Source organism: Nylanderia fulva, unplaced genomic scaffold, assembly GCF_048542155.1.
Source record: "Nylanderia fulva isolate GAGA-0341 unplaced genomic scaffold, ASM4854215v1 Scaffold1, whole genome shotgun sequence".
NCBI classification, from domain to species: domain Eukaryota; kingdom Metazoa; phylum Arthropoda; class Insecta; order Hymenoptera; family Formicidae; genus Nylanderia; species Nylanderia fulva.
The window spans coordinates 5,247,617-5,263,688 of NW_028189192.1; the positions used below are offsets into that span (position 1 = coordinate 5,247,617).

Consider the following 16,072-nt stretch of genomic DNA (forward strand, 5'->3'; position numbering starts at 1 on the left):
TTGTATATACGCCACGCGATATCGCGAAATTAATATTTTAAGCTCCGTATGCAATCAACGAGGTATCTCCGATATACGGAAAATAAAGAAGTTACGAAACTTTGAGAATATAAAGATAGCGGCTTGATAAATGAGATACACTATTTTTATTCGCCATTTGAAATTGAGGATAATAGGATGAAAGCAACTTCTGGAAACTGAGTCAAAACTTTCATTTTTATTTTATAAACGCGAGAGGAAAGAAAATAGTTAATTATTTATAAATTGCTTGCGCAATTATTTAAGCATTTGCAGTTTTACAAACGCTATATTAAAAAGAGATAAGTTTTCTCTGTGAAACTTTTTCTTGTTTCGCGTTTACGATACTTTAGTAAATATAAAAAATAGCTTCAGTCTTCGAAAGTCAATTTTATTCTCTCAGAGTGAATTTGCAGACATATCAAATATTTATTGTTAGTAAGAGATACTCTTGCTAATTTACATATCAAAGTTTAGTAATTTTTTTAGAAATGTCATACTTGTACCTACATATTTATTTTGAGCACAAAATAAGTCTAAAGGAATTTAAAAATAATTATATTACATCTATCCCTGGCTCTTCCCTCTTCATACCTGAATTTGCATATCAGATCCTTTTCAATTAATTATTTATCCAATACTTGAGCACGTCTCGACGAATAATATTAACGGTTGACATATCCTCGAAATAAAATACGGAAGCACTCGCGTCTCTGCACTTCTGCTTTCCGAATCGGAAGTCTAAAGTCGGCGGTCTCTTCTCGACGAACACGTAACGCGTATTCCAGCGTACAATGTGAATAAACGCGGATCGGACGTGCCTTTCGCACACACGTGTTCGCCACACTGGGTCACTGTATTTTCCAGTCACGCGTGTTCGACCCGGCTGTTTTCGCTGTGTTCGCTGTATCGTGGTAGCCCCTCGATCGTCTCCCATGTGTGCAACACGGGAGGACCACCTCCGACACGTCCGCTCCATCGATGGAACAGCCGGGACTCTTCCGGTCATTGTCGCCACGCTCGGCGAACCGTTATCGGTTTCTGCTTTCTTTCCATCGCGGGAGATCCCACGGCGAATCCGTAAAAAAAAAAAGAAGAAAAAAATCTCAAGCCTTCGCCTCTCGATAGACTAACGAGACAATCGTATACGCGCAATCTCTTAAGCCGAGTTACCCTTCTGCCGGTTGCCTCAGTCGTGTCCCATAAGCTTCCATCTTTATTATATCGCCGATACATCGGCAGACTTAACCGGATGTCCCTGTTTTTCTCTCTCTCTTTCTCGGTTGGGCGGATATTTTCTTGCGCCATCGTTTCCTCCGCGGATACAATAAGACGCAGGAGGCGAATATCGCGATTGCAGCCGTCTGCTTTCGAGGGCATCGGGAGAGAAGTAATATCATGAATCGAGGTCTATCTGCACCTCCTTTCGCTCGATAGTGATTGATTGTAGCATTGAGAATATCGAAGAGGGAACAGAACGAAGCACTCGTTTCTTGCGCTTTCTTTGTTCGACGTAGGAAGAGAGACGCTGCGGAAGATTTGATCGCGAAACATTTTCTCTCTTCGTATCTCTCTCCGTAATTTTCTCAAACACACATATATATATATATATATATATATCTTCAACGCTTTTTGGAGGTTGATTTATAGCATTTCCCAGTTCACATGTAGTATTATACGATATAAGATCATCCAATTATACAAATAACTACGGTTTGACGTTGTACTTAGTATAAACCGTTTGCGCGCATTAATAAGCTTAATTAAATCGAATGACCGATCGTGGGAGCGCAGATAAGCGCATACCGTCGACACGCGAGAGTTGAAAAATACGTCGCGTGAAATAGCGATATTCGAGCAAGTTGGAATAGCTAGTATTTGCTCGGGGCTTTAATTATCGCAAACATTTGCGTAACGTGTTGAGCAAAAGAAACAGGAAGCGTAAAGGAATTTGGAAGAGAAACTTGCGAAAATTTGACTCTCTCTCATCAAGCTTATTGATGATGATGATGATGATACGCGACTTTGCCGCGCCGCACGTGACATCATTAACGAATGGCCCTGAGCAAGATCGCGCCTTAATTTCGTAATGGACGACAACAACGTGTGTACTACGGATGCGTGTCGGTGCGATTTAATCGGCACCTTACCTTAACACGATCCAGGCGGTCGAGCACGAACGGCGTCGGTCGCGCTCGATCGCTCTCGTGCTCCAAGCTCGCGCTATACGTAATCGACGATATCATCGCGTGCCGTCATTAATGCACGGTGTGTCAGGGACGATCGATATAGCATTACCAATACCGTAGCCTTATTCGTAACGTTAACCCGCCAAGAAACTGCACTCGTGTGTATGCACCGGAGTGCTTTCCTTACAAGGAAAAGTTGTCGAAAATTCAAAGAAATTAATTTTTTTTAAATTGACTTTGCGAGTATACGTATAGAGTATCTTGAAAAATATCAAGTTACTCTTGTTTGTTCACTCTAAATATATTTTTTTTTATTTTTGTTTTATTAATTGCAAATCAACGGAAAAACACGAAAAATAAATTATATAGTTATAAATTGTTTAAATAAAATGTTTATAATGATTGGCTATGTGTCTAAAAACTTTCTAAAAAGTATCTACAAAATTTTTTGTATGTAAAAAGTAAAATATAAAAATAGATCAATTTTCCAGAAAGTCTACTCGGTTTTTAGGCAGCAAACAAGAATTATTTAGTATTTCCATAATATGTTGTAATATTTTTTAAATTTTCTAATTTACTGGAATTTTTTTTTAACTTTTTGCTCGTTATTCCTTCCGTCTGCGAATTTCTATTTTCTTGGGCGAGAAGACGAACACGTCGCATCGTCGGAATGAAGATGACTGCGTAGCCACATTCCCGCGTCAATACATATCACATCGTAATACACGTCGCTGCTTTCGCGCGCAACGAAGTGCGTCCTTGGCGCGACTTCTCGTGCAGGAGAAAGCGTTAATTGCCAGACAATATTAGAGCTTATTTAATTAACCGCTGGAACACGATTAAATCTGTCAGTAATATTAAAGACAGTAGATTGGTCGTACGAGATCGCGCGACATTATATAGATCTGTGGAAATTCAATTCTTCGCAATATGTGTCGCACGTGTTCCGTTCATTTTAAGCCGCAATCATCTTGCAGTTCCGCGAGAAACAGTCGTTGTTTTCGCGTCCGGTCACGTTGCCGGAAGTTTGAACTGCGGAAAAATCAAAAACCCGGACTAGAGAAGCGGGCGTAAAATTTTTATCGCGCGCATCAGACGCGGCTTTCTATAGAGAAAGCGAGAAGTTGGCGCACACAACCGTGGCTTTCTGACGGCAGAATGGAATTTCCATATTTTATCCTTGTTATTTCCCGAGGCGCTATTATCTCGCTTCCAAATTTTTCGCTAATTAAACATTTACCGTTGCTCTCGATGAAATATTCGCTCAAGTAATTACGTCAGAAAGCTAAGGATCATGCAAATGTATCGTATCAACGGTAATTTTAATGAAAATCAAGTTTAATCCTTAGATTGGCACGTCAGGTTTTGATATACGTCATTGTACTTTAAATAAATAAAAAACTTGTAGTGTTTAAATCAATACATAATTATTATTTCTTAAATTAAAAAAGAATTTTTATTAGTTAAAAATTTTTTAAAATAATTTCGAAATAGTGCAAAAGATATAGAATTCATACAACTTTGTTATTACCTTCATATTTTATCAAAAAATTATTTTTTATGTAATTTATTGAATCGTTATTTCGACATTTAGCATATTTATTTATATCATTGTTTATTTTTTATGAATATATTTACTTATATATTTGTACGATGATATTCTACAAAATTTGAATCGACTATATTGCGAGGAATTCCATGAAGAAAAGTACTATGAGACGACTGAGGTCATTAAAAAATTTAATGACGAATTAAAAAAATTGTTAGTATTTCATATGTCAATCTAAAGATTGAATATTAAATGTTGTTAATTTTTCAATTTTTCTTTGAAAGTATCTTCAAAATATTTGTTTATTTGTTCCTATAAATATCTGATTTATTAATTAAGTTGTATTATTTTTTTTACAGGTTGCCGGTTCGATAATCGGCAAGGGTGGCCAGAACATCACCAAGCTCAGAAGTCAGGTAAGCTTTTGCGCTTCGATTCGTTCGTAGTTTCGCTATAGTTTCGTTCCTGTCTCTGTCTGTCTTCTCGTGGAAGTTCCTTTGCTACGAGCAAAAAACACAAGGAAGATGGCGGAAGACAAGAATCGTATAAATAATCGAGCGGAAGATCGTAAAAACTGTCTCGGCAATACATTTTAAAACGCATGAAAGCGACAGGTTTTTTCGATCTTTTGACTACGTTTTACGTTTAGTTCTAATTCTACGTCGGGTTTTCAGTTGATTGAGAGTCATTTTTTGTTCCGGTTTATCATTTTTTTCGACAATTACTCGTAATCGGCTGCTATATTGTCACATTAATTAAATTAAATCGCGGCTTGCATTTTACTTTTCTCGCGCACCGTCTACGGATCGATGACACGAGTGCCTGTAACGTAATTAACCCTTCTAGCTCCCTTGAGCCTTTTAACATCGTTTGAATCTAAAATAATTATGGTTTATACGATTATACCGGGCACACGGGTAGAGGGTTGATACGGAGATTCATATAATTTGTGTAAAGAGCGAAGCACGTTAGAGAAAGAAAGAGAGAATGCTGCGCGTAAATGACTTTATTGCGAGAATTTGTTTGCCCAGGCACTCGTCTTGTTCTCCAAAGACATTTTCCAGTACGAGCTTCATTATGCATTTGGTTCCCGAAACACGGGGGACAGCTTTTCTCGCGTCTCCCGTGCATCTCGCGGCGTATCAATATTTCATGAGACATTCGTTATTTCTCGGTTATAAGGAAGGTAGCTCTTCGTTTGCCTCGATATTTATTTTCGCGCCGTACCTTAAGAGCGAAAATTGCACGTTCACGATGATCGATGGCGAGAGAACTCGTCCCTTACTTCTGTACGGAGTCGTCGAATCCTCTCGTCTTCGTCTACGCGTGATCGATGCATCGTCCTGATTTCTGCGCGACTGTGTTTAATGTCGCGATTTAGATTACGAATCTGAATCTTCCGAATGTGTTCGTTGTTTTTAACGAGCGATTCCTCGCCTCCGTTCCGAACCAAATGAGTACATGAATGTGCAGTACATCATAATCGTAACATTCCGCGAGTTAGAGTCATCTTTATTAGCGGCTGTGTGTGACTCACAATCAATTCAACCGATCAGTCGACTCGAAGCCTTCGATCAATTATATATAGCAACTCTATGGATCGTTTGCAAAATCGGTGGATATTTTATGAGTGCGAAAATATTCGATATTCAGCGTCTGATTAAATTTTTCACAACAAAATCATATATCTATTTATGAAATATTTACATCTTTTTCGCGATGATTTTTTCAATAAAAATATCCACCGATTTTGCCACCGTATTGCGTACAGTATTACTTGAATTTATCGTACGTATAATTCGATGTTTCGCGATATCGATAAAATACACCTCCGCTGAAATAGCTGAAGGGGGGGGGGGAGGAGGGGAATTATATCTAAACCGTGTCCTCTTTGTAGTGTATGCGTTCGCAATCGCTAATAAAGTCCGCGATACACGATTATATCATTATATTACTCGCATTACATCATCTCCCAGAGTCACGGACCCTTAACGGAGGAGGGTCTCGAGTGCTTTAGCCCGCGAATAATCGAACTGCGATGCCGAAGTGCACTCGACGCGGGAAGACGGAGGGTTAATCGCGTTAACGTTATATCGTGCTTTAATAATCGTGCGATTGTGACGTCGTCGCAAGATCACGATTCGAAGACACGAAGACGAAGCAGCACGTCCAGTCAAACCGTCGACCGTAACATTCTTCGACTTTTTTGCGATTATCCGCGTGTTAATATTCGTCGACACGAGAGTTCTTCTGCCAGATGACAGGACAGTCTGCGTCTTCTGTGTAAAACGAGTACAGTTGCGAGATATCGCTAAAACACGATTCCACGCGGCTACGTGCTCCGAGAGACGGATGCAGCACTTTGGGAATTATAATAGAAGAGTCATTTTTTTTTTGACACGACAGATATTGAATATATTAATGTCCGGTAATAATTATCTCATTCACGTGGAGATTAATTAAAATTAATTTCTCATTAATTATTGCAAAGATCGTAAAACTGTAGAGGATTTTCCTCTATCTGTACGCGATGGTATGAGACGATTATTACCGGACATCCTGTATATAAGGGTTAATTATTCGCGTTAATTCGTGATTTTTGTTCTTAATTAATTATTGCGATTTGTTCGGCGGAACGATTACGGTCGTATATAATTATCGGGGTATAATAATGGACATTTAATTAGTTTGAGAGAATATATCTTAAAATATATTTTATCCGGTTTAAATGCGGATTCGTTATTCCCGAAGAGTGCTGTATCCGAGAGAACCATTGGAGAGGATCTCTTGACGATTCATTTCCAGTTTGCGTTGCCATTCTGGCGGAACCTTCTCCGGAACCCTCTTTACGCGAAATCTCTCGTCGCTTTATGGAGTTTCATGATTCGAGCGCGGAGCTTCGCAAACTTCCGCGAGCCGACAATACGCTTGACATTAGAGGGCTGCTTCGGTTGTGTGTAGAAAAATATTGGGAAGTCGTAGGACGCGAACAACTACTTCGCAATTGATAGATAAATTTCAATAGTACAGCACGCGATACGAATGTATTTCTCTTCGCGCGGAGAATGATTGGATGAGATAGATAAAAGAGTTTTTATCCGTATACCATTTTTCGTCCGAGAGTTACTTTCTCGCGAGAGTTTCGAATCTACGTCGATGATAAAACTTTTCCGTGCGGTTATCAGTTACATGCATATACCAAGAGGGGGATGCTTAATAGACCTGTTAACTTAAAAATGAAAAATTCGCTTCATCAACGGCACTTCGTTAGCAATTGAAATATTCTATGGACCGTTACGTGGAGCAGACGTCAATTAAGTGTCGCGTCAGGAGAGGAAAATTATTCGAGTGCGCCTTCGGAATTCTTAATGACTTCGGGGAAGGGACGATACCGGTCGCGGTCTTTGCCAAGATGATACAGGTACGTCTGTCGGGCTATAAGCACTTTCTCGAAGAGAAAAGCTCACTGTTACTTTGCGAGCTGTCGACAATCGTATTACGAATCTTGTTGAAAGAATCAACCAACGTTCGCGAGACTCGAAACTTTAATCGAATAATCGTAAGCTCATTGCGCGGAATTCTTAAACGCGATTTTGCACGGAAAGATAGAAGAGAAAGAACATTTCTTTTGAAATATATATATATATATTAAGATGTAATTTAATTCGACCAAAAACTGGCTATTCATTTATTGAAAATAAGTACACACTACGTTTCGACCCACATTGTGGTCCTTTTCAAGTGTGTGTTGTTCTTATTCAGCAATTACATTAATTAAAAATAGAAACACGAAAGTTGTCCTGTCATATCGACAATCTGTTAGCTACTGATAATTTATTGAAAATAAGTACACACTACGTTTCGACCCACATTGTGGGTCGAACTTTTCAAGTGTTGTTTTTATTCAGCAATTACATTAATTAAAAATAGAAACATGAAAGTTGTTTTGTCATATTGACAATCTGTTAGTTACTGATAATTTATTGAAAATAAGTACACACTACGTTTCGACCCACATTGTGGGTCGAACTTTTCAAGTGTTGTTTTTATTCAGCAATTACATTAATTAAAAATAGAAACATGAAAGTTGTCCTGTCATATCGATAATCTGTTAGCTACTGATAATTTATTGAAAATAAGTACACACTACGTTTCGACCCACATTGTGGGTCCTTTTCAAGTATTGTTCTTATTCAGCAATTACATTAATTAAAAATAGAAACATGAAAGTTGTTCTGTCATATCGACAATCTGTTAGCTACTGATAATTTATTGAAAATAAGTACACACTACGTTTCGACCCACATTGTGGGTCGAACTTTTCAAGTGTTGTTTTTATTCAGCAATTACATTAATTAAAAATAGAAACATGAAAGTTGTCCTGTCATATCGATAATCTGTTAGCTACTGATAATTTATTGAAAATAAGTACACACTACGTTTCGACCCACATTGTGGGTCCTTTTCAAGTATTGTTCTTATTTAGCAATTACATTAATTAAAAATAGAAACATGAAAGTTGTCCTGTCATATCGATAATCTGTTAGCTACTGATAATTTATTGAAAATAAGTACACACTACGTTTCGACCCACATTGTGGGTCCTTTTCAAGTATTGTTCTTATTCAGCAATTACATTAATTAAAAATAGAAACATGAAAGTTGTTCTGTCATATTGAAACGTAGTGTGTACTTATTTTCAATAAATGAATGACAACTTTCATGTTTCTATTTTTAATTAATGTAATTGCTGAATAAGAACAACACTTAAAAAGGACCCACAATGTGGGTCGAAACGTAGCGTGTACTTATTTTCAATAAATGAATAGCCAGTTTTTGGTCGAATTAAATTGCATCTTATTATACATATATATATATATATTCGCGATTTTTGTTACTCGATTTGCCAATATTTTTCTCGCCCTCTCGCAACCGATCCAACAAGTACGACGACCTAACCACGAAGGAGAAAGGGGTAGTAAAGGAGACAGGAGAGGGTGGGCAAAGACGGGGGTGAGTCAGTAGAGCGGAGAGAACGCGGAGGAAGGAGGGGGGAAGAAGGGGTTTAGGAGGTTAAGCCGCGAATTAATCCAGTCGTCAGACGTGATGTCTAACTTGGTTGATGGTTTGTGCCCTGGTCCCGCCCCAACCCCGGCGTTGCCCCCCTGGCGTTGCCCTGCCGTTGCCCTGCCGTTGCCCTGTGCCCGGAACGACGGACCCCGACTCGATCGGCAAATGGACCACCACGACCCTACCAACAATCGACAACAACCACCAACCAACCACCAATGAACCAACCACCAACCACCACGGCCCAATCGACAGTACAAAGCCTCAATCATTGTACCCGATTGCCCCGGACCCGAACGGTAATGACCAACACCAACTACTTAATGTTCTTATTTTTCTTTGTCTCTAATTACGAGGTACCTATTAAGAACGCCTACGGAATCTGGCGAGCAAACAAATCTCTCTCTCTTTTTTCCATATTCTCTCTCTCTCTATATATATATATATACATCATTAATTTTCCACCTTCCGTAATTTATTGTACTTTCTCTCTCTCTCTCTCTCTCTATACTCTCTGTGCTCTTTTCTTTTCCTCTTCTTCTCTATCTAATTATCTGTTTATCTCTTTATAGAAATCTATATCCTTCCATCTGTCAATCTGTCTGTCCATTTCTGTTAATTTGTCTGTTTTTTTTCTGTCTCGTGTGTGATACCGTCTTTTTTTTCTATCGGCATATTAAGTACGTGTTAACGCGGCGACCGTCCGCTTTTAATACGCTGTTCATCGCGCTTTCTCTTCATTCTGTGTTTTTCTCGATAGAATTTTCTTTTTTGTCCTCGAGCGATTTAAAATCGCGTAAAACACGTCGCGAGAGGAGAAAAATGTTCCGAAATATTCTATCGTATTTTTTTTTCTCACGCGCACATTAATTAATCGTTTCAAATCTCATTGATTCACGGTTTTCGAGAAGCTTTTATCAAGCAAGTGAATGTCGCGAATAGCCGCGAACATCCCATTAAACTAATGTAAGTATCTTTAAGAGCGACGCGTTCTCCTCTCGTACGGCTTCCGAGAAATCCGTGATTGCGAGAGTGAAAGCCTGCTATGCACACATGCAGTTGCAGCGTCGTGACTGCACCTGCCTGCACGCGGTTGCGTGAATATCGCATTTGCCGCGTTGTCGCCGACCCCTCCCACGCGGCAACGATTCGCGCCTCTCGGATTAGATCGATTTTAATTCAATCTCGTTTAATCTCGACAAAAAATCAATCTGAGAGCGAACAAAAAAAAAACAAGCCAATGTGTCATCGGCAGTCTCTCATCGCGTTTGATTGCAGTCGAATTTTCGATCGCCGAAAATGCGTTTTTTTTTCTCTCTATACACCTAGAACGCGTGCGATAAAAGAATATCTTGCGGATTTTTTTTTTTTAAACGTACCTCGTGGATTGTCTAAAAAAAAAATATCTACATTATCCGTGTACTTTGCGTAGGAAAAAGTTTCGTTGATTTTTTTAACTTTATTTTTTGTAACTTTTTTTTTTAATAATTTTCTTTCTCTTTATTTTTCTTCCTCTCACGTGCGCTATCTTTCTCGTTTTATTATTATTATTATTATTTTGGTTATTCCTATGCGTACAACGCCACGTGATAAGACGTGTGCGATATCACTCGACACCCATACACGTTTATACACACACGTACGATGTCGGGGATATGTTCTAAACGGTATCTGCAATATGTGGCTAACACGGAAGCTAATATGTGGTATGTGACGCACGCGGCCTTAAGGCCGGTTCAATGTTAAGGGTTGTAACTCAAGGTATTGTTATCGCGTTGAAAAAGGCTAAATGAAATATTGAATAAATATCAAGAGGAAAATAAATTTCTCACTTCGATTAAGATCAAGAAGAGAGCGCTGAACTTTAAATCGTCGTAATGACAAATTCACGAATGTCATACATGCGGTATCAAAGTAGCACTTTCAACGCGACAAAATGCCTTCACTCTTTAGATATCTGGCCTCGATAAGTGGTTGTCTCTTCCCATTAGAAATATACTCCGACGTTGATTAATTAACACGCCAAGTCGAAAGTCATTACCAAGTCATTACACAATTAATGCCGCGCGCGCACGCTCGATGTGGATATCCCGTCACCCGAGAGAAGAGAAAACACTCTGACACGATGACAATTTAAACTTACGCAATATATGAAGTCATAGCGTTCGGCTGACTTCGCGGTCGATCGTACGATTTTTGTTGGGTATATAATATCGCGGGTACATCTCGATCCAGCACACACGCCCGGTCGGTCGTTCCCTTTTCCCCAAAAAGAAATTATGTCGCACGCAGGTATTAACGGGAAATTTATCTTCGTCCTGGGACGGCAATAAATTTTTTTACCGCCGACGATAAAGCTCCTCGAGGATGCCCCTAATGCGATTTCTATTCGCGGCTGTACGATCCGGCCGGGAATTTCGCCGACACGTAATAAAAGGTTCTTTCGAGTTGAGAAAGATCCCGGAATGACAGCGGTGTTTTTACGCTCGATACAATGGACAGATGAAAGACTGAATTCGGGTATAAAAAGAGATAATGCGAGTCAAGAACAGATATCAGGCGCAAAACATTATTTTTAAATTCTTCTATTCTTATTTTGTCAGAATAATAAGTACGGAGGAATTTAAAAATAATTTTTTTTTTTGCACCAAATATCTCAATGCCTCGTTGCTTACTAAGCTCTTTTTATACCTGAATTTTTATTTATATCAGAGGCTTTTCGACGCGTCGAAGGTTAATCTCCCAAGTCGATTAATTGCTTCAGGAACTTATTTAAAGAGATAACGTCATGGCATATATATATATAGCTTCTTTTTTCACTTGATCATCATTATTTGCACAATCGATTCATTATCGCGTTAAATTGAATTTCTTCAACGTTTTCCATGGAATCGCGACTTCTGTAAAACATTTAGCTTGGAATATTCTTCGACGTTTTACGCGCCATAAAGTCCAGATCGCTCGTGCCGATCTCGGATAGTTTTCTCTTCCTCTTCCCTTTCCTCTCGTATAGCAGCAATCACAAGCGTCTGCCACGAAAGCCTTTCGCGAATCCACGCACATATACATATACATATGCGATATTTCCTGCGATTCTCTCGAAGGGATGATGACTTTCGACCAGCCGATCCCGTAACCAATAACGCCGTAGCTCCTCGATTTAGCTTCTTTAGAAAGTATTGCACCTGCGTGAATTGCGTATCTCAGTCTCGACTTTTTTTTAATCGGAGTTGATTCGTGCGTAAATCAATCCTGTTTTGTCTTCAAACTGGGTTGTGTGTAGGAAAAGGTGATGGCATTCGCTTTCGCGATCGAGAATGTCGCCGACCAGGAAATTCCTATAGGAATTTTCATAAAACGCACGTGAGGAAGTAAATGTAATTAACACGTAATATAAAATACATTTGCGTAGAATATTTCAGAGATGAAAAAAAAAAAAACTTAACTAAAATTACGCAACAAGAAGGAAAATCATTCTCGAGAAAAAGCGCGAATATTCACGGGTCAAATCGTCAACCGGATGCTTCTGTCGCCGATAAAACGATCGTTGGATGTAATATGCGCGATATCGTCTCGGTGATATATCCATTCGAATGGAAGATACGCGATTTCGACTCGTTATAACCGGGAAGGAAAATGCGGAAATGGACGACGAAGAGGGATTGACTGATGGAGAAGGACTGATGAAAGAGAGAGAATGTGTCTGTCTCTGTTCGTCTGTCTTCTCGTATCGGGATGGATTTATGCCGATTGTCGTTTGCGAGAAATCTCGTGTTTGTTTTCGATCGCGAGAGACGAAAATTCTCAGCGCGAAGAAACTAGAAATACCCGAAAGCACCATCGTCCCCCTTTAAGATGAAATGTATCGAGATAAAGAGGGAAACAAAAAAAAAAGAGAGAAATAAGTAAAGTATCAATTAATTTTCCTATCAATTTCAATTATGATAATTCGAGAAAAATAAGATTGTTATCGTGCGCGGTAGAGCACAAAAACAGCTTTTCAAAACTACTTCGATCGCCGAGGGTCGATAAATCTTGGAACAAAGTTCACGGGAACGATATTAAGAGAGGGAAAGGGGGACGATATTCGGGGTTATTTCCGCTCGTCGTTCTCAGCCGGCGACGAGCACAAACGGAAATCGGTATGAATTACTTTGGGCGAATTGGACCGGCGGTGTTTTTCGCGACGCGTAATTTGCTCCGGACCCGATAAATACGATCGAAGCTGGGTGGATGTAGGTCGAGAAAATAGCGCGAGCGAAAATTGCGCTTAGGTATGCGAGAAAACGCAAAATTAATTCGTATTATAAAGATGAATCGCGAAAACTGATAAATTTGTAATCCTTTTAACGCGCGTATCGATTGAATCTAATGTATGCAAAATACATTCGGAATTTATCCTCGCACATGTTAAATGTCTCTCGATTTAATATTTATAGCGGCGCTTCTCGCGATGCAGTTAATTTCCGAAAATCCATTATATAAACGTATACATATATACATATATAGTTATTAATAAAAGAACGATGTAACATTTTGGCGGTCGCGCGTCCGCGTTAGAATCGATATAGGAACGTAATGGCGTCGGGTTTTGCGGTGCCCGCTGTGCTAATCGCGTGCACATAACGAACACACAGCTCTGCTGCGGTACATCGAGTGTGACGCACTGGGGATTGCCATTAAATTTTTATCGATTTTAGCATGTGTAAGCCTTTTGTCGTGTCGCGCGACGCGTCATTTTATCGTTAAGCGTCAGCAGGGCGAGTCTCAACTGTTACAATCGAATTTAATATATATGTATAATGGAATAAAATGTAACATTTATGAGAGAGACGCATGTGGAAGCTAAATGCTACGATCGAATGCAATGTATTATATATATATTAGAGCATGCATCCAGCTCCGATCGACCCACGCGCATTTAATTACTCCCTACTTCATTGGAGGCGCGTTGGAATTTCACCGACCCCGTTGTTCAAAAGCATTCACTAACGGGTGACGCCGAAGTACGTATCGATGAGGGGAAGAAGTGGGAGGGGGGCGGGGGAGAGAGGGTTTGGCGTCGCTGGTTGATGTAACACACGCGAACGTCATTCGCACGGGACTGTATGGTCAATAGCACGTACGCGAGAAATTGCGCCGTCTGGTAAGGTCAGTGTAATTCTGGGGATCCTTCTGATTCTAGGGTGCTTACCATCAGCTCGGACCTGCCCACCGTTTTGCAAGTGCTGAACGAGGTCGTACCTAATTTGGAAGAGGTGAGTAAGCTTAAATTTTACCTTTATATTCGCCGTCTTCTTTTTATTAAGAAGAGTCACCGCGAGGAGGATCGGAAAAAGAATATATTTCTTTTCTTGGGATATTTTTCTCAGCCAAGTACTTTTTATATAAAAGTCTCTTATTGTATAATTGTGTACTTCTTTAAAGCTTTTGTAACTTGCCATAGCATTCAAACTGCTTTAACTTAAATAATCTGAAATAAAAAAAATGTTTAGATTTTTATACGTACAAGCTATATAAATATAGATACTGCATATTTAGTGCCAATCTTAAAAAAAAAAAAAATTAATTAATATAAAGAGATTTTTATTAAAAATTTTCTTTCATCACGCAAGAAAATTTCTTTTCCGATTCTCGCTCTGTGGATTTTTTAAAAATATATGATATCATATTTTCGTAATTATAAAATATTTATTCTGAATTGATTATTCTGAAATTAATACGATGAATAATCTCGCGATGACAAAGGACGTAGCGGAACATTGTATTCAAATTTCCACGATTTATTGTAGACACGATTTCAGAACGGCTCCCGTCATGGCAGCGACGAGATCGACGTGCGCATGCTGGTGCATCAGAGTCAAGCGGGATGCATCATCGGCAAAGGGGGTCTGAAGATCAAGGAGCTCCGCGAGGTGAGTCACTTAATTACTCGATAATTAGTCACGACTCGTCAGACGACGTAACTCGTTTCTCTCGTCGGGCAGATGTTGCGCCACGATATTAATTTCTTTTGCGGGTTATTGCGTTCCGGTGACTTTGAGAAACGAAGAGACGGGCGTCGACAAGTGCAAATTAGAAACGGAAACGATCAACGAGCCGTCGAGGAACGCACCCTGATAATCCTCTTGCAAACTTGTAAGGTTCAACTCTTCCCGGATATTTGATTTATCAATTTACACGTAACATCAAAGTGATGACGCAACAGCTTGGAAGTAAAATCCAGGCTTATTCTCTCGTTGAGAGCTTTTATTTTATTAACAATTCAGGCGATCGCGCAAGTTTCCACCTCCGTGAACGCAAACACCGTGATCAGTTTATAAACTTTAAAGCGCATATTGACTTATTAACGAAGTGAAAGAGAGAGAGAGAGAGAGAGGAGAGCTCGAAACTTTGAGGCGAGTTTGTTTATAATATATTTATCGGGCTTAGGTTTAATTATATAGGCACAGGAGAATCTTACACTTATATCGAGACGAAAATTTCTGCGACAATACTTTGAGACACTGTATAGATTGTCGAAAAGACAGACCTCCGTTCTGGAGGACGAAAGCAAGAAAGCGGCGTAGGTCGACGGAGCGACAATTAAGTTCCCTTTAATTAGCGATCTTTTCCCGACATCGTGACCTCGATTTTACATAACGAGCTCTATACTCTCGGGTTCTTCGCGTGGTCTTCCAGCGAAGGGCGAAGGCCTGCCTGGGTCGAGACTAGTTGGCCCGTTTTGAAATATGCAACGTGGCCAAGTGGCTTGTTACGTTTTCGCGTTGACGAGAGAGAAACAAAACCGAATGGAGCGACCGGGGCTTTTGTCTCGAATCGGTGAACGCTCGAACCCGCGTCAAAGTGGCTGTATGGACTTTGTGCAACCTCTTTCTCATCTCTGTGTGTCATCTCTCGTCTCTCTTTCCCGTCCTCTCCAAACGATTCCGTCCATCGTTGTTCTTTCGTCCAGCGTCCGACGAGAAACCTCGTCGTCGACGTTCGTGTATTCGAGAGATCGATATCTGAAAAACAGTCAATTTGATTGCGGTGGTTCCTGTCGCGGGAGATCGTTGTTATTTTGCAGATGGATCGAAATAATGATGAGACCGAAACGCATTATCGCACGTAGAGATGAGCAAAATTAATTTTTTTTTTTTACAAATTGTATTTTTCAAAATTTTAATTGGCTATGTTTTCCCGTCGCGATACGCGTGCTGGTTAATTAATCAATTATAAGGATCCGCGAGAATTTTTGTTTACC

At 39.7% G+C, this 16,072-nt stretch overlaps 1 protein-coding gene across 7 annotated transcripts in view; it reads left to right on the top strand.

Moving 5' to 3' along the window:
• The window catches only part of HnRNP-K (Heterogeneous nuclear ribonucleoprotein K), a 91,797-nt gene that overhangs the window by 43,548 nt on the left and 32,177 nt on the right, over positions 1-16,072 (top strand). For 6 of the 7 annotated variants that reach the window (XM_029303017.2, XM_085480569.1, XM_029303015.2 and 3 more), the window contains 4 exons: positions 4,116-4,172; positions 9,082-9,125; positions 14,012-14,084; positions 14,619-14,741. In XM_029303017.2, coding sequence (XP_029158850.2) covers positions 4,116-4,172; positions 9,082-9,125; positions 14,012-14,084; positions 14,619-14,741 — 297 coding nt within the window. The remainder of the gene's footprint in view (positions 1-4,115; positions 4,173-9,081; positions 9,126-14,011; positions 14,085-14,618; positions 14,742-16,072) is intronic. The other variant, XM_085480573.1, reaches the window with a different exon arrangement.